Raw genomic sequence first — 17,650 nt, 5'->3', positions numbered from 1 at the left:
TGTTCACATGGCTGATCTGGATAGCATCTCCAACATTGTCCACGAGAGTCCGTAAATTCGTGATATTGACTTGCTGAGATTATTGTTGCTGTTAAAATTAGAACTGAAATTGAAAATTTTTAAAAATTCAAAATTTTGGTCAAATTCAGCTCAAATTTACTTAATTGCTGAATCTTCATTTTTATTATTGGAACTGACACTTAACAAAGCTGACTTCGTTCAATTATTTACTGATTTTAAATCAAAAAGTTCTTTCCTTTCCATCCCAGTTAAGTCGCATTGTGTAAATTGACAAACCATGCTATTGATTATTGATATCATTGTTACATTTGTTCCTTCCTGTATGGTATGACGAATTTACAGTTATTGTGTTTGGTACAAATTTCTGTAAAAAAGATACAACTTTTGAAGCTATGAGCAGCCTTCCGACAAATGTCAAGTTCATGGTTTAATGAACAGTCGACAGCTTCATTCTGGCAGGCTGTCCATCTTTTAGGTTAGAGTAATTGAGATATCAATGGAAACTCCGCTAAATTTGCAATGGTTTGGTAATTGGACATACTTTATTCAACATAAAAATCGATAAAAATTGAGATTTTAAATAAAATTTCTTAAATAATAGGACATTCCTCATCATATTCCAACGGCAACATCGAGCTACGATTCATTCCATGATCACCATAAAAGAACTTTTCATATCCATAAATATTCTTCCAATCATCTAAAGCTGTAACATTTTCATAAGTAAATTTCCATTTTTGATTTTCATTTTGGATGTCACATGGCATCTTAACAAGCTTAAGTTCCTCAAAATCAGCTGTTATACAATCACCACCTTCATCTGATCCACCAGTAATCATGTTATGATGTCTATAGTATCTCCAATATTGATTACCAGTAAGTGAATAATGACATCCCATAAAATTCATATTGTACATGTCAAGGCAGTCGTCAGTATATCCAAAAATTATATTTTTATAAAATCCGAGCCGAAAAAATTGAGAAATTTTAATCATTTCACCATTTAAGCACTTTTTAAGCCTTGCTATGTCATTATTGTGACCCTTAACAAAATCCACACAAAATTTTTCATTTTTTAGTGACTTAATTTGACCAGCAGCAAAAACAGGAACTTCTTTGTCAATTGGATATCTTAATATTAATTCTGGTATTACATAATCTAAAAAGTATTTAAAATTTTTACACTTTAACCGTTCACGGACTTGTTTAACATGCGTTAAGTCACCAGGATCAATTTTATCATATCGTTTACGATTTAAGTTATAGACAACGTCTTTATAGTCATCAAACCAAACTTCAACGAGTCTTTTAAAATTCCGACCTAAATAATCATATGGAATATTGGCTCTTGAGGGGTTATGTCCACGAAATGTGTGTGTTATGCGGCTACACGGTGCTTCATAGATGCCATCGGCACAGAGCCAGAGTTTAAGGCTGAATTCATAGTTTTCACCTGAAATTGTATGGTATGGTGAGGGTTTGTTTGCTTACTATGTGATGTGAATAGTCGGTCCACAACCCCACTGACCCCATCCCCTTCCTTGCAAGGAGAGTCACGAGCATTACTCTCAGCTTGATATGCTATTTGCTTGCATATCCAACCTTTGGTTATGCCGTTCACAGAGCCACAATTCCAACCTACCATCTCCATACCCAACATGAACATGACATGCACAATCAAACCAACACAACCCAAACCAACAACTCACCATTCCATATCCTAAAACCACGATCATATCCATCAAGTTCTTCTAAGAAAAATTTCCTATCAATTGCAAACGAACATCCAAGAATGACTGGATTTGGATATGGTTTCAACATATTAATCCCTTCTGGTACTTTTCTGTGAAATTGTCGATATATTAAATTCCAGTCGAAACCTATTAATGAATTAAAAATAATTATTTATGAATTTATAGAGGAAATTAATAAAGATAAGATTTATTACCTCCTCTATCGCTGTATAAAGGAGCTCCATCAACCTTGAATGTTTCAGGAGAAAAGTAGTCAATTGTTGGATTTGTTGCAAGTCTTCTGTTTGCTTTTATAGGTGCTAGTAGTGGTGGCAGCCAGTTGACATTTACTTCTGTATGAGAACTTGAAAAAATGGTTGTAAGTTAGTTGCTGGAGCGGGTTTTGTAGCCTATCTGGGATATGCTACCCTATTCTACCTGGAGCAGCTTACTCTATACTGTTTGGAGCATCATACCCTATCTTATGCGGGTTTTCCTAGGTTACTACACCTAATTCTATCCTAGGATATCCCAGATAGAGAAGCGTCCTGTAAGATATCTCAGATAGGGTAGGTTGGCATATACTATATAGGGTAGGGTAGAATATCTCGGGTAAGGTAGGGTAGGGTAGGATATCGAGGATGGATTAGTGTAAGGTTGAGTTTCTCGAATAGGGTAGGTTGGTATATATTGGATAGGGTGATATAGAATATCTCGGTTGGAGTAGGTTAGCATATCCTGAATGAGCAGGGTAAGGTAAGGTAGGGAAGGATATCAAGAAAAGGGCAGGATATCAATTATGGAGAAATGTGCTCCGTATATTGTAAGTTAAGATATCCCGGGTAAGTTGGGTTAGGATATTCCTGGTAGGTTAAGATAGAATATACCGGATAGCGTAGGATTGGATAAACAGGACAGTGTAGGGTAGGGTAGGATATCCCAGGTAGGTAAAGAAACCATCAAAATCTTCACATACTCAAAAAACACCAAAACTTCTCCGTTGCTATCTCAGCACCTTCCAATCTCGTCACAATCAATCCCTTTCGTTCCTTTAGATTCTTAATTCGAATTGTAGTTTTTGGAAAATTATTTTCAACATAAATCCTTAACGGTTCATAAAGTTCCACATCGGAGCTCAAATCATTGACTAGAATGATCTCATGCAGCAGTTCAGGTGGTGTTCGGTTGACAATCGAGTGAATGGTTCGCTTTAAGACGCTGAATGCTTCATTGTAGAAAATGATTATGATTGATACATTTGGTAGGTCACTTGGGTATAAGTAGTTCCTACAATCAGGATGTCTTGTATCTTGGATTGAACGATTAACACTGATTTTATCAGACACAACAACTGCAAATCCAGTTTCCTTTAACAGCTTTTTATTTAAATCAATATCGGATTTATCCGTTAAAATTACAGCAGTTCCATTTTCTCCTAAACCCGTTCGCATCGAGTCTTTATACATTTGTTCATAATTATGCCAATCACGACACTTTTTTGAGATTTTATTTGACTTTTGATGCGTTTTACCGGTTTATAATTATAATAATTTAAATAATTAAAATAAGTGTTAAAAATTATTATAAAAATTCCAAATGAGACAATAAGCCATAGAAAATATAAAATTTTCTTTTTTCGCTTACAATATGTTGTGCCTTTAAGTGCTTTCATTGTACTGAGTATTTTTTTATTTTTGATAATGTGAGACATAACACTGTACATGTAAGGTTGCGATAACTGATTGTGTTAATATTTTGCAAATGACATTGTAATTCTAGTCTTAAGTTGGATATGTGGAAAGTCTTTGGGTATACTTGGTTGATATTCTTGCTGATATAATGGTTTGATATTAGATTCTCGGTCCTTTTTGCAGTCGTTTTTTAGAAAAACGCGTAGATTTTGGGATTTTTCTTCCGAAAAATTGAAAATTTTGTCCAAAATAAGAAGAAGGTGTCCACAAAACCTTCATGCACATGCCCTGTCTATGATATATGATCTGGCCAGCAATAGAACCAGATGGAAAGCATTTTGTAATAACCTAGGAACCTCCAAGTCAGAACATGGTTCCATCCAGAGTTGGCAGGACTTTGAAAGTTCGAACTCCACTTTGAAGTCCTGCCAACTCTGGTTCCATCATCACATTTTATAAGCAATTTAATCAATTAAAATGTAAAAATGCATTTATAGGAACAAGCTAATGTCAATTGTATTTATTCACTTCCATCAAAAATAACAAACCAATTTCTAAAACTCGACAAACTACTCGAACTGCTTCAAATATTTTCCAACATCATCCTTAGTTATTTGCATCTTAGCACCAAATAATTTATCAAAATTTTCATAAAGGTACACGATGCAGTCTTCATTGCACAATTTTGTATTTGCATTATCGTAATTGTTGCATGCAATTACTGTCAAGTCATTAGGTAAAACGCATGATTGTTGTCTCATGTCAAAAACTGTATTACAGAAGCAAGGAACTCTCATGACTTGGCCATTTTCACCACAAATGTAATAAAAGCTGAAAGGATTAATACTTTAAATTTATATTAAGATTCTTAATGGATTAATCGAACGGAAATGCAGAAAAAGGGAAGCGTGACTTTGGATTATTGAATTTAAAAAGAATCCAGAATCAAGCTAGAGTCACACTGCCATTGAGCTTGATTTTTGACCGATTAACTGATTTGTGCAATTGTGACTGATCGAAGAAAGCTAAATTGTCACTTTTTCTGCGACCTGGACGTCATAGCTCAATATTACACATAAAATGATAAGTATCAATTAAATTTAAGTAACATACTTGATATCATTAGAAGGAAACTTAACTCCTTGATTGCTAAAGCAGACGGTATGTGATGGAAGTGTACAGGAGCGATCCCATGTTGATGGAGGTCCTGAAACATTTGATGCAGATGAATCTTGAATAGCTAGGAAGCACAAAAAGGCACAGAAACCTTAAAAAATTGATTAAATTATAAGAATTGTGAATTAAAAATTGAATTTTTGCAAATTAAAATGGAATTTTAAATCAAATTTTAATTTTTCTGCAACTTACTCAAAGAATTTTTCATATTTTTGGATTTTTGCACTTGAATATATGCACAGCTGAAGTGATAATTTGAGAATATAACCAAAAAATATTTTATACCCACGAATATTCTGTCTAATTTTAAATTTAATCTTATCAAAACAGTTCAAAATTTGACAATGGACACGTGTACCTTTAAAGTGATAAAAGTGACAATTGACTGCTGATTTTTTGGGTAAACAAAGTTGAAATTGATGTCTGTAGACCCAGTGGAGGCTAAAGATCTCGAAGAAGATCTCAAACAATTCCTGGATTGAAATTGACGCTAAAGTCTTTAACATTCTGAACATTAACATACATCAGTGGTGAACAACCTATATCATATCTATTAAATAAGTTATTTTACCTATGACAATATTTTTCAATTTAATTTTGCACGCAATAAACACTGACTCAACATTCAATATTATTAAGTAAATATCAGAGTAAGTATTAATTATGAATTAATTTTATTTATTAGTATTATGTACAATGTTTTGGTGGAACATGACTATAGGAATTACATGATAAAGATGTTATCATATCAGGATAGACACATGCTTGTCGTCTCATATCAAAAACCATGTCACAAAAGCAAGGAATTCTTAAAATTATTTCAAATTCAGTACATATGTAGTAATGACTAAAAGTAGTAATGAACAAATTTTTATGCCTTTTTAAGCATTAAGGTAAGGTTAAGGAACATTTGGAAATTACGTAACACTTAAATTAGAGTCCCTCCAAACAGAGTTGACAGAACTTTGGGAGTTCGGACTCAAAAAGTCCAAAAATGGATACATCTATGGAAAGTCATGGATCACAATCAACCTGTACAGCCAGCAACATAAGTAACTAACCAAACTGTAACCCTCGCATTTTAATAAGCATTACATAATTTCCGAACTAAAGTAACCCAAAGTAAGTACTTACTAAATATTATCGGATGGAAATTTAGCCCCAGGATATTGAGCACACAATTCTTCAGATGGCATCGGACAGTTTCTGTCCCATACACTAGGAAAGTTTTCTCGAGATGTCACGTTGCAGATGAAAATTGACAAAATTATAGTAAATGCTAAAAAAAAGATAAAGATAAGTTGTCAAATTCTGAATCAAGGTTATTATAATTCTACTAGCCCTAACAGACCAAAAGCATGCTTCCGTAAAAGAGCATTATGGTACCTGGAAGCGGTCTTGTTGCCTGTTAGAAGAGGATTAGTATCAGGGTTATTTAGACTGAAATCTTAAACTGCAAGTCACAATGAAGTCAAATCATCTCTGGGGAGATGAGATGAGGGTAAGTGAGACGAGGGGGACAAGTGGACAAGAGGAGAGGGGAGAAGGTGGAAGAGGGAAAGGTTGAGGGAATTTAGGGCTTTTTAGATTTTTATTCCAAAAAACCCTAGGAAAATAAAGAATTATTATCTAAACAGAAAGTGGATGAGAGAGGACAAAAGCTTATTTATCCTTAGTTCTTTATCCTGAGTATGCCCTTGATCACACTGATATTGTTTCCACTGTCCTTACCAAATGCTTTCATCTCAACTTAAAGTTCTCCTTCAAAATTAACAAAATATCCTTCGACGTGTGTGTTGACAATAAAATTTCAAACTTATTTTTCGTCAATTTATAACTTTTGTTCGTTCTTATCGATTAGAATTGAATTTTATCAAAAATTTCTATTTTATTTTTATTAATTTTTTGTAAATGCAATTATTGTGTTTAATAAAAATTTTGATTCTTGCACACAATATGATGTTATGTTTATAGTTTGATCGAGGGGAAGAAGACCGAATAGTTCTTGGATTTGATGTGTTGATAAGGACGCTAGAATTTTCAATATCCCGTACTGGCAGAAGTTGCCAAATGACAGAGCTGTCTACAGACATTCTGTAAACGCGGCAATGGGCTTCTGTGTGCCCTAGCCAAGGAAGTAATTATTTTCAAAAATCTTTAATTTCTAACGGACTCCAAGTGGACTCTAAAAGTTCGACTCTATTGAAATTCCGACTCCAATTAATTCGAAATATTGTCAAATTTTGTAAAATTAATTATTTGATAAGACTTAATTTAAAATAAGAAGAAACTTGTGAGTATAAAATATTTTCGAAAAGTGCAATTTCTTTTATTTTCAAATTGTTCAGAGTTCTGTGTAGACTTTTAGTAAAAATAAGCAAAAATAATATGAAAATTTATTTAAGTAAGTTGCAGACAAAATTGAAATTTTATTGCAAAATTCTCAAAATTCTACACATTTTATAGGTTTTTGTGCTCTTTTTTGTATCCTTGGTATGAATAGCTCAATCACGATGGAATTTTCAAGTATAACACCAACATTTTGGGATCGATCCTGTCGAGTTCCATCATTTTACGACTGTTTGAATTATCCTGGATTTAAGTTCCCTTCTAATGATATCAAGTATGCTTTAAAACTTGAATTGAAAGACTAAGGGAGTATTTGTAAATTACATAACCCTAAAAATACCGTTTTTAGACCTCATACCCTCCTCAATAACGCTTTGTAACAAGATCAAGTGCCAAAACTTACAAAATTGTCCCTTCCACCCCTCATACACCTTTATACCCTCATACACTTTCATACAAAACTCCTAAACTCCCCTAATTACATCCTCCAATTATTCCAGCCGTTATTACATTTGTGGCGAGAATGGACAAGTAGCAAGGGTTCTCTGCTTTTGTGATACTGCTTTTGACATGAGACAACAATCATGCGTTTTGCCTGAAGAGTTGACAACAGTTTCATGTGATTATTATGAAAATTTGGATATAAAAATGTGTAACGTTGTGTAACGTGTATTTTTATGAAAATTTTTATAAATTATTTGGTGCTAAGACGCAAATAACTAAGGAAGATATTGGAAAATATTTAAAGCAGTCAGAATAGTTGGTCAATTGTTTGTTATTTGTATAGGAACTGAATAAAAAAGTTTGCATATTTTGCAATATTCATTAATTTTTTGGACTTTTTTATTCCGAAGACCGAAGACTAAAAGACTCTAAGGCCCGAAGACCCGAAGAGGCCCGAAGAAGACCCGAAGAGGCTCGAAGAGGACCGAAGAGACCCGAAGAAACCCGAAGAAGACCCGAAGAGACCCGAAAAGACCCAAAGAGACACGAAGAGACCCGAAGAAGAACCGAAAAGATCCGAATAGACCCAAAGATGACTCGAAGACTAAATTTTAAAGACCGACCAATTTCCTTATTAAATGAAAATTAATTAAACTTTTATTCATAATCCTTAAATTTTATATTTCCATCACATAATTTACACAGCATTAAAATGCACAAACTGGTGTCATTTAAAAATTTTATCCGTAATAATTCGTCCAATTTTGATGAATGGAACTTCTATAACAAAGTACGATACCATCACTATTGGTACAATGAAGGGCAGCTCAATCAGGAACTGAAGGATCTTAAAAAAATCACAAAAATCTGTCAAAAAATTCAAATTTAAATCAGTTCCAACAGACACTTACCAGACTAAATTCATTGACTATACTCTGCGGCTCCTTCCTGAACGACGCAATCATGAACTGAATTCCAGCTGATATTAAATAAAAGCTCAGCCCCATTTTGGCAATCGGTGTCCAAACTCGACTTGATAGAAATTGATTGATTAAGCCACAGTGGCCATGATGACATGAAAATATGAGAATTGAGATTCCAATTGACCAGAAAAAGTGACCAAAAATTAGCAGGAAAACTTCAAATTTATGTGATATTAGTGGACTAAGTGGCTCGAGTGGGATCGGGTAGATGAGGAAGAATAGAATTGTGAATGTCAGGAGAGATCGGCAGATGAGCTTTGTTGTCTGAAATTAAAGGAAATTGATTAGAAAATGTGTTAAAATTGTAAGGGACAGACTGAGGCTAGTCGACGGTATGTCTAGTTATGAGCCAGGATAGTAAAGCTCGATTAATCGATCCAGAGCTCTGAATCAGACCAGACTCTGGAATACCAGATTTAAACCAAATCCGGCATCAAGCCGGAGCCACTATTGGAACAAATTTACCTTTTGATTCACAATTGTATACTGCTCATCCTTCAATAAATAGCCTAGTAACATTCCAATTAGAAACGGAAGTCCTCTCACGTGAGTTGGATAGTAAAATGATGCTTCTGTCTCACCAAATATGTCACGAAATCTAAAAAAATTAGAAAAAAGTCAGAAAAATTGGGAATTAAAGGCTTAGACAGTAATGTGAGCACTCAACCCAAATAGGCATAGAGCTTGCTTTTACGGTACAGAAAGACCAGTAAAGCGGTCTCTTTGCCTGTAAGATGTCTGAGAAAGGATCTGAGCCTTGATTTAGTTCTAATGACGTCATATCGATCACGACTACATCAGTCATTAGATCAAGTGGATAGCCTGAACCTTGGTGGTAAGCCTCAAACGAACCGTACACGATATGGCATTTCCAAATATTTTTGGCAGCACACTAGTGTACCGCAGCTCTCAGGTTGCAAACCATAGCATTTGATACTTACACAGTGATATCTTCAACAGTAATACTCTGATTAATTACTAGATAGCTTCGATAGATGATAAATGCTGACAAAAGTATCAAAAAGTTTCCAGTGATCAATTTTCTGCATGGAAATTTGTAAGCCAAGATAATCAAAAATGGTGCAATCAGGAACAATTGGAAGTCTGCTGAGAGATACCTGGATATGAGATAGATTGAGAATTCATTATTGAGCTGTGTATGGAATGTATCGTCAATTTGCATAATGGCATGAGGTCAGTTTAAGTCGTAGATTCCCAGACTGAGGGCTTTTGGTGCTTTGAGCTACTCTGAGGTACGTAGCAGCAAATTCCACACTCTAATTAGACTAAAAACAGTCGGCACGATGACAATAAACCACCTCCTTGAGATTTTGATGCTCCGCAGTCAACAAGAACCCCTGTCGATTCTGATATGCCTCTCGATGTACCAAAAATCAACATAATATCAATGACTTACCATGAATGAATCACACACTGCAGTGAAAAAAGAAGAATTCAGAAATTGTCATTTAAATATTGAATATTAAACGATTAATTGACCCAAATACCACAAACTTGGTCAATCGGAACAATCGAATGGTTTATCAATCATGATTCCGGCAAATAAGCCATGATTTGGTGCCGGATTCGGTTTAATTGACTTGGTGTCAGAGTCACACCGGCTTGGTGCCGGATTTTGGATCAACTAATCGACTTGTGCTCCCGGAAAGCACATGCTGAGCAAATTGTCTCTGACTAGCGTGACTCTGACCCTATTCCATAGTCAAGTCACCCTTAAGCCAGATTTTCCGCAATTTTCTCGCCGTGTCCGATGTCAGAGTGACTTGACTCTAGAATATGGTAGGAATCAAGCTAGTCAAGCGCCATTTCCTCCCCATATACTGTCCAAGACCATTTAAGTACCCAAATCTTCCTCAATACTTACAATATCCCTAGGATTTGAGTACACCTGAGAATGTAGCAGAGCCTCCCACCAATGCTGTTCACATGATGTTCCCATATTGTTTTCAAATGTATAAGGAACCATTCGGTAGAAAAAATTTGAAATTGCAATTATATTCATGATTGTTATAGCAACTGTCGGTGTTATTCGGAAGTAACGTTGGATGTAGAGTTTCCAGATGTTCAGGCGTCCACTGTGAAAATATTAGAATTTTGTGGTGTTTTAGATAGTTAGGGGCCACCTAGGTAGGACTCAGGAAAGGGTATGGGGAAGGGCATGCGGTAGGGCATGCGGAAGGGCATGGAGAAAAGCATGCAGAATGGCATGCGGAAGGGCATGGGGAAGGGCATGGGGAAAGGCATGGAGAAAGGCATGCGGAAGGGCATGGGCAATCACAACTCACGTGTCAAGCTGCCTTGTCACCGACTTAGTCACCAAAGCTCCACTCATCACAAAGAATGCATCAACAGCTATAGACAGTGATCCAGTAGATCTCACAAGGAACCGATCGCCCAATTCTGACAGATTCTGTCCATCACGAAATGCAAAGTTAATCCGAAGTGACACAAAATGGTAAAACATGATGAGGAATATTGAGATTGCTCGGATGCCATTTAGACAGGTTATTGAACCTTTTTCTGGTGTTAAATTTGTAAATTCTTTAAAATTTTGTTTAATTGAAAATGTTGAAATTATTTTTGTGAATGTTGAGGCATCTTTGGGTGTTGAACTGTATAGGAATGTTGCAGTTGCAGCTAGTAAAATGAAGAATATTGTTGAGATGCTGAAAAGAATTGAAAAAAATTGGAAAAATTAGAAAAATTGGAAAAATTGGAAAAATTCAAAAAATTCAAAAAATTCAAAAAATTCTAAAAATTCAAAAAATTCAAAAAATTCAAAAAATTCAAAAAATTCAAAAAATTCAAAAAATTCAAAAAATTCAAAAAATTCAAAAAATTCAAAAATTTCAAAAAATTCAAAAAATTAAAAAAATTCTAAAAATTTGAAAAAAAAATCAAAAAATTCAAAAATTCAAAAAATTCGAAAAATTTAAAAAAAAATTAAAAAATTAAAAATAATTGAAAAACTCACCAATTAAATATTTCAAACCTCGACAGTCCCGTCACTTGACTAGCCTTCTTGCAGTATCCATCCTGACTATAATCCTCAGCCAGTACCAATCCACTAACACCAAACAACTTCTTCAATATTCTCTTCACATCATCACTTCCACAACTTTCCGGCAAGCATACAGCACCTCCAAATCTCTCATCAAGTCTCTTCCATCCACGATTCAAATACGACTGTTTTGGTTCCACTTTTTTAACATTTTCCGATGAATTGTAGTAAAATTGTACGAGACAATACTGTGTGGCGATGACGTCATCAACTTTAAGTTCCAAACAATTGTCATAGTTTCCAAAGTCATAGGAGTTTCCGTATGTGTAATTTGATGAAAATGATGACCATGAATTAAACACTATTGTGGATTGATAGAAACAGATTAGCATGCATTGACTTTTTATTTATTTAGACTAGATCGTGAAATATTTAGTCATCCAGTTAGATAGACTTAAAAATTGGACAATAAATTGAAATTGTCAATATTTTACTGTGTGGTTACTATGTGATGGTCATAAGTGATGTCGGTGATTCTTAGAATTAGATTCATGGAATTGGAAACAGAAGAGCGCAAGGGGAAACAGAAGAGCGCAAAGGGAAACCGAACAGCATGGGGAAACCGAACTGCATGGGGAAACCGAAGAGCATGGGGAAACCGAACAGCAAGGGGAAACTGAAGAGCAAGGGGAAACCGAACAGCATGGGGAAACCGAAGATCAAGGGAAACCGAACAGCAAGGGGAAACTGAAGAGCAAGGGGAAACTGAAGAGCGCAAGGGGAAACAGAAGTGCATGGTGCATCCAAGTTGCAAGGCGCAACTCCATCACCAACTCAGAGGTCACTTGACAATTTCTAATGCCTGACTCATCAAAAAAAAAAAGAATTTTTCCACTTGACGTCAATCAACAACTTTGTCATCATCATTGAAACAACAACAACAGCAGCTACTTACTCATAATAGCGTTAAAGTCGTCCAGCATTACAAAATTTAAGATCTGCTTCAGGTCTTTATAGCACTGACCTTCATTTTCACGCACAATTTCATTAATCATTGATAATTTCTTAACAAATTCTAAATCCTGATTTGCAGCACAAATGTTAAGGACACTCAATATGAGTAGAATCTTTGACACAGCTATCAACATGTCGTATGCCGGCTGTGATGATGAATTGAGACTGATTTTTGGTTCTAAAATAATTCACTTTTAGTCCACGAAAGTTTCAGAATATTTTGATTGTTTTCTTTTTTTTTTACTGGCCACAAGAAATGCTTATTTAACTTTTATTTAACATATAAAGTAAAAATGTTCAAGGTCGGATGGAATGAAAAAGTACACTGCATAGTAGGAACGCGGGAGGTTTGCAACTACTGTGATTTTTCATTTTTTTCTTTTCATGCAGACTGTGTAATTAAAAAAAAGAATAACAGCAGCAGAAGTTGAAGTTTAGCAATTTAAATGGCTTGTGTGCATGAGGCGCATTTTTATTATTATTATTATTATAATTATTATAATTTTTATGTTTTTTTATGATTATCATTAATATTATGATTATTATAATTTTTATGATTATTATAATTATTATGATTATTATTATTATTATGATTATTATGATTATTATAATTATTATAATTTTTGTGATTATTATAATTATTATGATTATTATAATTATTATGAATATTATAATTATTATAATTATTATAACTATTATAATTATTATGTTTATTATAATTTATTGTGATTATTATGATTATTATGATTATTATAATTATTATAATTATTATGAATATTATAATTATTATAATTATTATAACTATTATAATTATTATGATTATTATAATTATAACATAATGATAAAAAATTTAAATTATAATAAATAATAAATTATAATAAATTTTAATAATTATAATAATTATAATAATTATAATAATTATAATAAATTTTAATAATTATAATAATTATAATAATTATAATAATTATAATAAATTATAATAATTATAATAAATTATAATAATTATAATAAATTATAATAATTATAATAAATTATAATAAATAATAAATTATAATAAATAATAAATTATAATAAATAATAAATTATAATAAATAATAAATTATAATAAATAATAAATTATAATAAATTATATTCCAGACTAAGTCAAACTGCACCTCAACTCCATCCCATAACTTACAAAAATGTTAAAACTAGCTTTTCAATCTCCTCTTTCTTCTTCTTCTTTTTTTCTGGTTATTTTTCTAGTATATAAATGCATTCAGTGATGCAAGAAGATCGAAAGAACCAATCGACCGCATTCAACCGTTTATAATTTTTATATTGAATGCTATAAAACATATTTTTTTGCCTGATCAATAAACTATACTTACTACAAGTGAACGACCCCTTGCCTGCCTGCTAAAGAGATTTGTTAATTATCCAATGCATGATTTAATTTATCCAGATTAATTTCAGTATGTGACGTACTAATACTTCCGACAGAAATGATGATTTGCACAAAAATATATAATGAATAATGAGAGAATTGGAAGTTAATTATAATCGTCGGTCACAGTTTAATTAACGATTATTATAAGTTGATGTATTTTTTACATTTTATTGAATTTTTCTAGAATTTTTTGAACTAAAATTGTAGATTGACTGTTGCTTAGGGAACGTTTGGAAGTTAGGCAATGCTAAGAACAGCATGTTGAGATACTTCCTTCTACATAGAGACACGCTATAGCCAAATACACCCACTTCTCCTCATTGTAATCCAAAATATGTGTCGCGACACACTAGTGCTAAAATTAGCAAACTGCTAAATGAACTGTAATAATCAAGAGCTATGTCAGATTATAAATGCAATAATTGTACTTATGAATCCATTAGTATTGTTACGCAATTGATTGTCTTTTGAATTTGCACATTTGAGGTAACTCAACTCTTGACCATTCGCAATATTGGTTTACTGTGTTACTTGTAATAATGAGTGGATATTTCCCTAACAGCACAATGTGTTTACAAGAGTACTACATGGGTTGCCGTCAAAATGATGAACATTTTGAGAGGGGAGTTGAGGGTTTTGGTCCTAAAAAATTGAGGGTTGACCTTCTGCCCGGATGGCACATGATTTTTAAATTGTCGAAAATCCGGCCCTGATAACACCTAGGACCTAAGTCAATGTGACTCTTGCATCAGCCCAGATTCGACGAAACCCAACCTTAGACTAGATTCAAGCCAAGTAGGACTGCACTTAGAATTGTAAATTGCATCAACTTAATGTCAATTTCATTTGCAGCCGTTCAGGCTTTATGCAAGAATGTCGCTTTCCATTCGTTCTTTTCTGACAATATCTAAAGACAAGAAATATCTCCAAGTCTTCAAGATTTATTTCACCTGCTGAGTCTTAAATTAAAATGATGCTCATTCTTTGTGTTTAACACAAGCTTTTAGATTTGATTCTTAAATTTCATTTTATTAGCCATTTGCTCATAGTTTATTGTAATGGGAATATTAACTCGTAGGGAATTCTAAGAAGAAAAATAACAAAAGAATGTTGAATGATGACAAAATCACATTTTTTTGGGTGAACATCAATACATTTGAGGAATTCGAGAAACGGAAGAAAGGAGAAGGGGTAAATGGGCAAAGGTGTGCGAAGGGAAGAACAGAAGCAGATGGAGAGGTGTTGGTATGAAATGCAGGCAATGAGCTACTTCCAAACCATTCCGCCCTTCCTCTACCTCCTGAATACATTGACAAATCTTACTCCAAGCCAACAGTAGCTCTGCTCTCATGTAAATCCGCTTCAATCAAATAGGACTTGAAGACAGAGTCATGTTGGGAGGCCTCACCTCTGAGTCGGATTGTTGACTGATCAGCCAATTTGTGCTGTTTTGGATACTTTCGAGTAGTTTAACCCATCATATTTGCTCAAAATCAATCTCCATGTCATGATCCCCATAACTAATCATCCAATAACCTCTACATACCATCAACTTGAATCATCACAAATCCCAATACCTCATTTATCACCATACAGTTACCTTTATTGATTCTTGATGATCATCCGAACTGATATAAAAAGCTAATTTCAAAATAAATTATGAATTTTAAATGTAAATGTCCAAAAAGAATAAAGGAGCGGCAAATAGAATAAAATCTATGATTTTTTTCGCAACTTTTCTTAGTTCTGTGATAAAAATTTGAGTGAAATGGTCGACAGGTTGAGAGTTGGAGAAATTTTTGTGATTTTTTGTGGACTTTTTGGTAAAAATTAAAATTTTGAGAATTTTGAGGTTAGAATTTGACAAATTGATGACTTTCCAGTGCTTATAAGATGTGAAAATTGTGCATATGCACCATCATGTCCAGACATATCAACATGGAAGCCAGGATACATATGTGATGATAATTTTAATGCTGTCATTAAGACTAGATTCATTGATGGAGTGAGGATGAAGACAATATGCTGTAAAAAAGTGAGGAAATTTGGGGAATTGGGAGGGTTTGGGCATTTGTTGGTGACATTAGTGGCTGACTGACTGTCAGTGGGAGGTGTCAATGGCCGTCAGACGACCACCAGTCGTATGAGACGGCCGGTTGCCATTGACTGATCGTTTGCCATTAATTTGCCGGCCGCCATTAACTTGCCGGTCGCCATTGACTTGTCAATCGTCGCCATTGACTGCCAATGGTAGATGATATTCGATGGACTGTCTTCGATGACCGTCAGTCAATTGACCAAATTGACCGAATTGACCACTTTGCATCCAAAACCTTCATTTCAATTCCATTCACATCATTATTTTGACTGACGATTTACGTTTTTATTCAAAAACACAAAAAAAACTGCACTTCAGCCAGCTTAATATTTCTGAATAAATGACATAATTACTGTATATTAATAAACAATTTAACATGCTTCATAAATATTATGCTGACTAATTGATTTATTGATAATTAATTAATATAATTTTATAGCTCATCAATTAGTTCAATTGAGAAGTTCATAATCAGCACAAAATATTGTTTGTTGTGGAGATACAGTGGTGGGTGACTTGTGTGTTGCGGCACACTTTGTTGGTTAATAAGCATTGACTGAAGCCACATACAGCATAATACGGTGAATGGAATTTTTGATTATTTTTACATTGCAGGTTGCCCAGCACTGATCTACATCAGTGATGGTCAACCTGAGTGATTCAGAGCCAGTGTGATCCTGATGTGGTTGAGCACATAAGGGTTGAGAGCCACAAAACCCCTTAAATGCTTAATCACACCAGGGTCACACTGATTGGAGTCACTCAGGTTGTCCACCACTGATGTAGGGTCAGTGTTGGACAATCTATGTGCCGCGACACACAAGTATGCTGCCATATATCATTGAAAACACATGCTGTGTGTGGTTTTGGACATGACTTACCATCAATGAGTGCTGTGAAAATTAAAAGGTTACCTCGACCACTGGTGTCGATAATGAATCCATCAGGGAAGCAGTCAAGAGGGTGGGTTGGGTGGCCATCCTCCCCCATTCTCTCCGTTTTGGTTGAAATTCATGAATTTACTCAGATTTTACTATGAAAAATTCAATAAATGCCTCTAAATTGCAGTCATTCAAACCCCACCCTCCTCCCATCCTTAAACAATTATTCCCTACCCTCCTGCAATCCACATGATGAATACACTTACTGATAATTCAAAACTAATTATCCAAAAATCAACAAATTAACTTTACAACCTCAATTGCAACTTGATTTGCCGTCAACGTAAACAACATTCATGATAATTTATCAAATTAAATTCAATTAATTATCCTTTAAACTATTCTCATATTTACAGCAATTAGGAACTGCAACGAACAATTCTGGTGCAAAACTCATTCAAACAACGAAGTTTACTTTTAATGGAAAATTCTACGCTTACGATGAGAACAAGTTGTGCATCTGGATGCTGTAAGTTGAAAGTTTTTAATTAATTATTCTTAATTGTTGGTTTTGTCCTTGAATTTTTCAGGGTTGGGAGGGGTTTAGTTGAGGGTCTCTCCTTTCTCATTCTCTCTCATTCTCTCTCATTCACTCTCATTCTTTCTCATTCTCTCTCATTCTCTCTAATTCTCTCTCATTCTTTCTCATTCTCTCTCATTCTCTCTCATTTTCTCTCATTCTCTCTCATCTCTCTCATTCTCTCTCTCCCTAGTCTCTCTCCTCTCTCCCGAGTCTCTCTTCTCTCTCC

At 34.1% G+C, this 17,650-nt stretch overlaps 1 protein-coding gene across 1 annotated transcript; it reads right to left on the bottom strand.

Annotated features, from left to right (window-relative positions):
* Window positions 1-611: 611 nt before the first annotated feature.
* On the bottom strand, window positions 612-3,220 carry LOC139094805 (N-acetylgalactosaminyltransferase 6-like). The gene is made up of 4 exons (XM_070645983.1): window positions 2,731-3,220; window positions 1,970-2,107; window positions 1,731-1,901; window positions 612-1,474 (listed from the first exon to the last, which is right to left on the bottom strand). The coding sequence occupies exons 1-4, from the start codon at window positions 3,218-3,220 to the stop codon at window positions 612-614; spliced, it is 1,662 nt and encodes a 553-aa protein (XP_070502084.1).
* Between the last annotated feature and the right edge of the window lie 14,430 nt (window positions 3,221-17,650).

Source organism: Chironomus tepperi, unplaced genomic scaffold (assembly GCF_022539635.2).
Source record: "Chironomus tepperi strain 1889 unplaced genomic scaffold, CSIRO-AGI_Ctep_v1 contig_357, whole genome shotgun sequence".
NCBI lineage: Eukaryota > Metazoa > Arthropoda > Insecta > Diptera > Chironomidae > Chironomus > Chironomus tepperi.
Note: the sequence above shows the minus strand (reverse complement) of the source record. Positions and strands in the feature narration are given on the sequence as shown.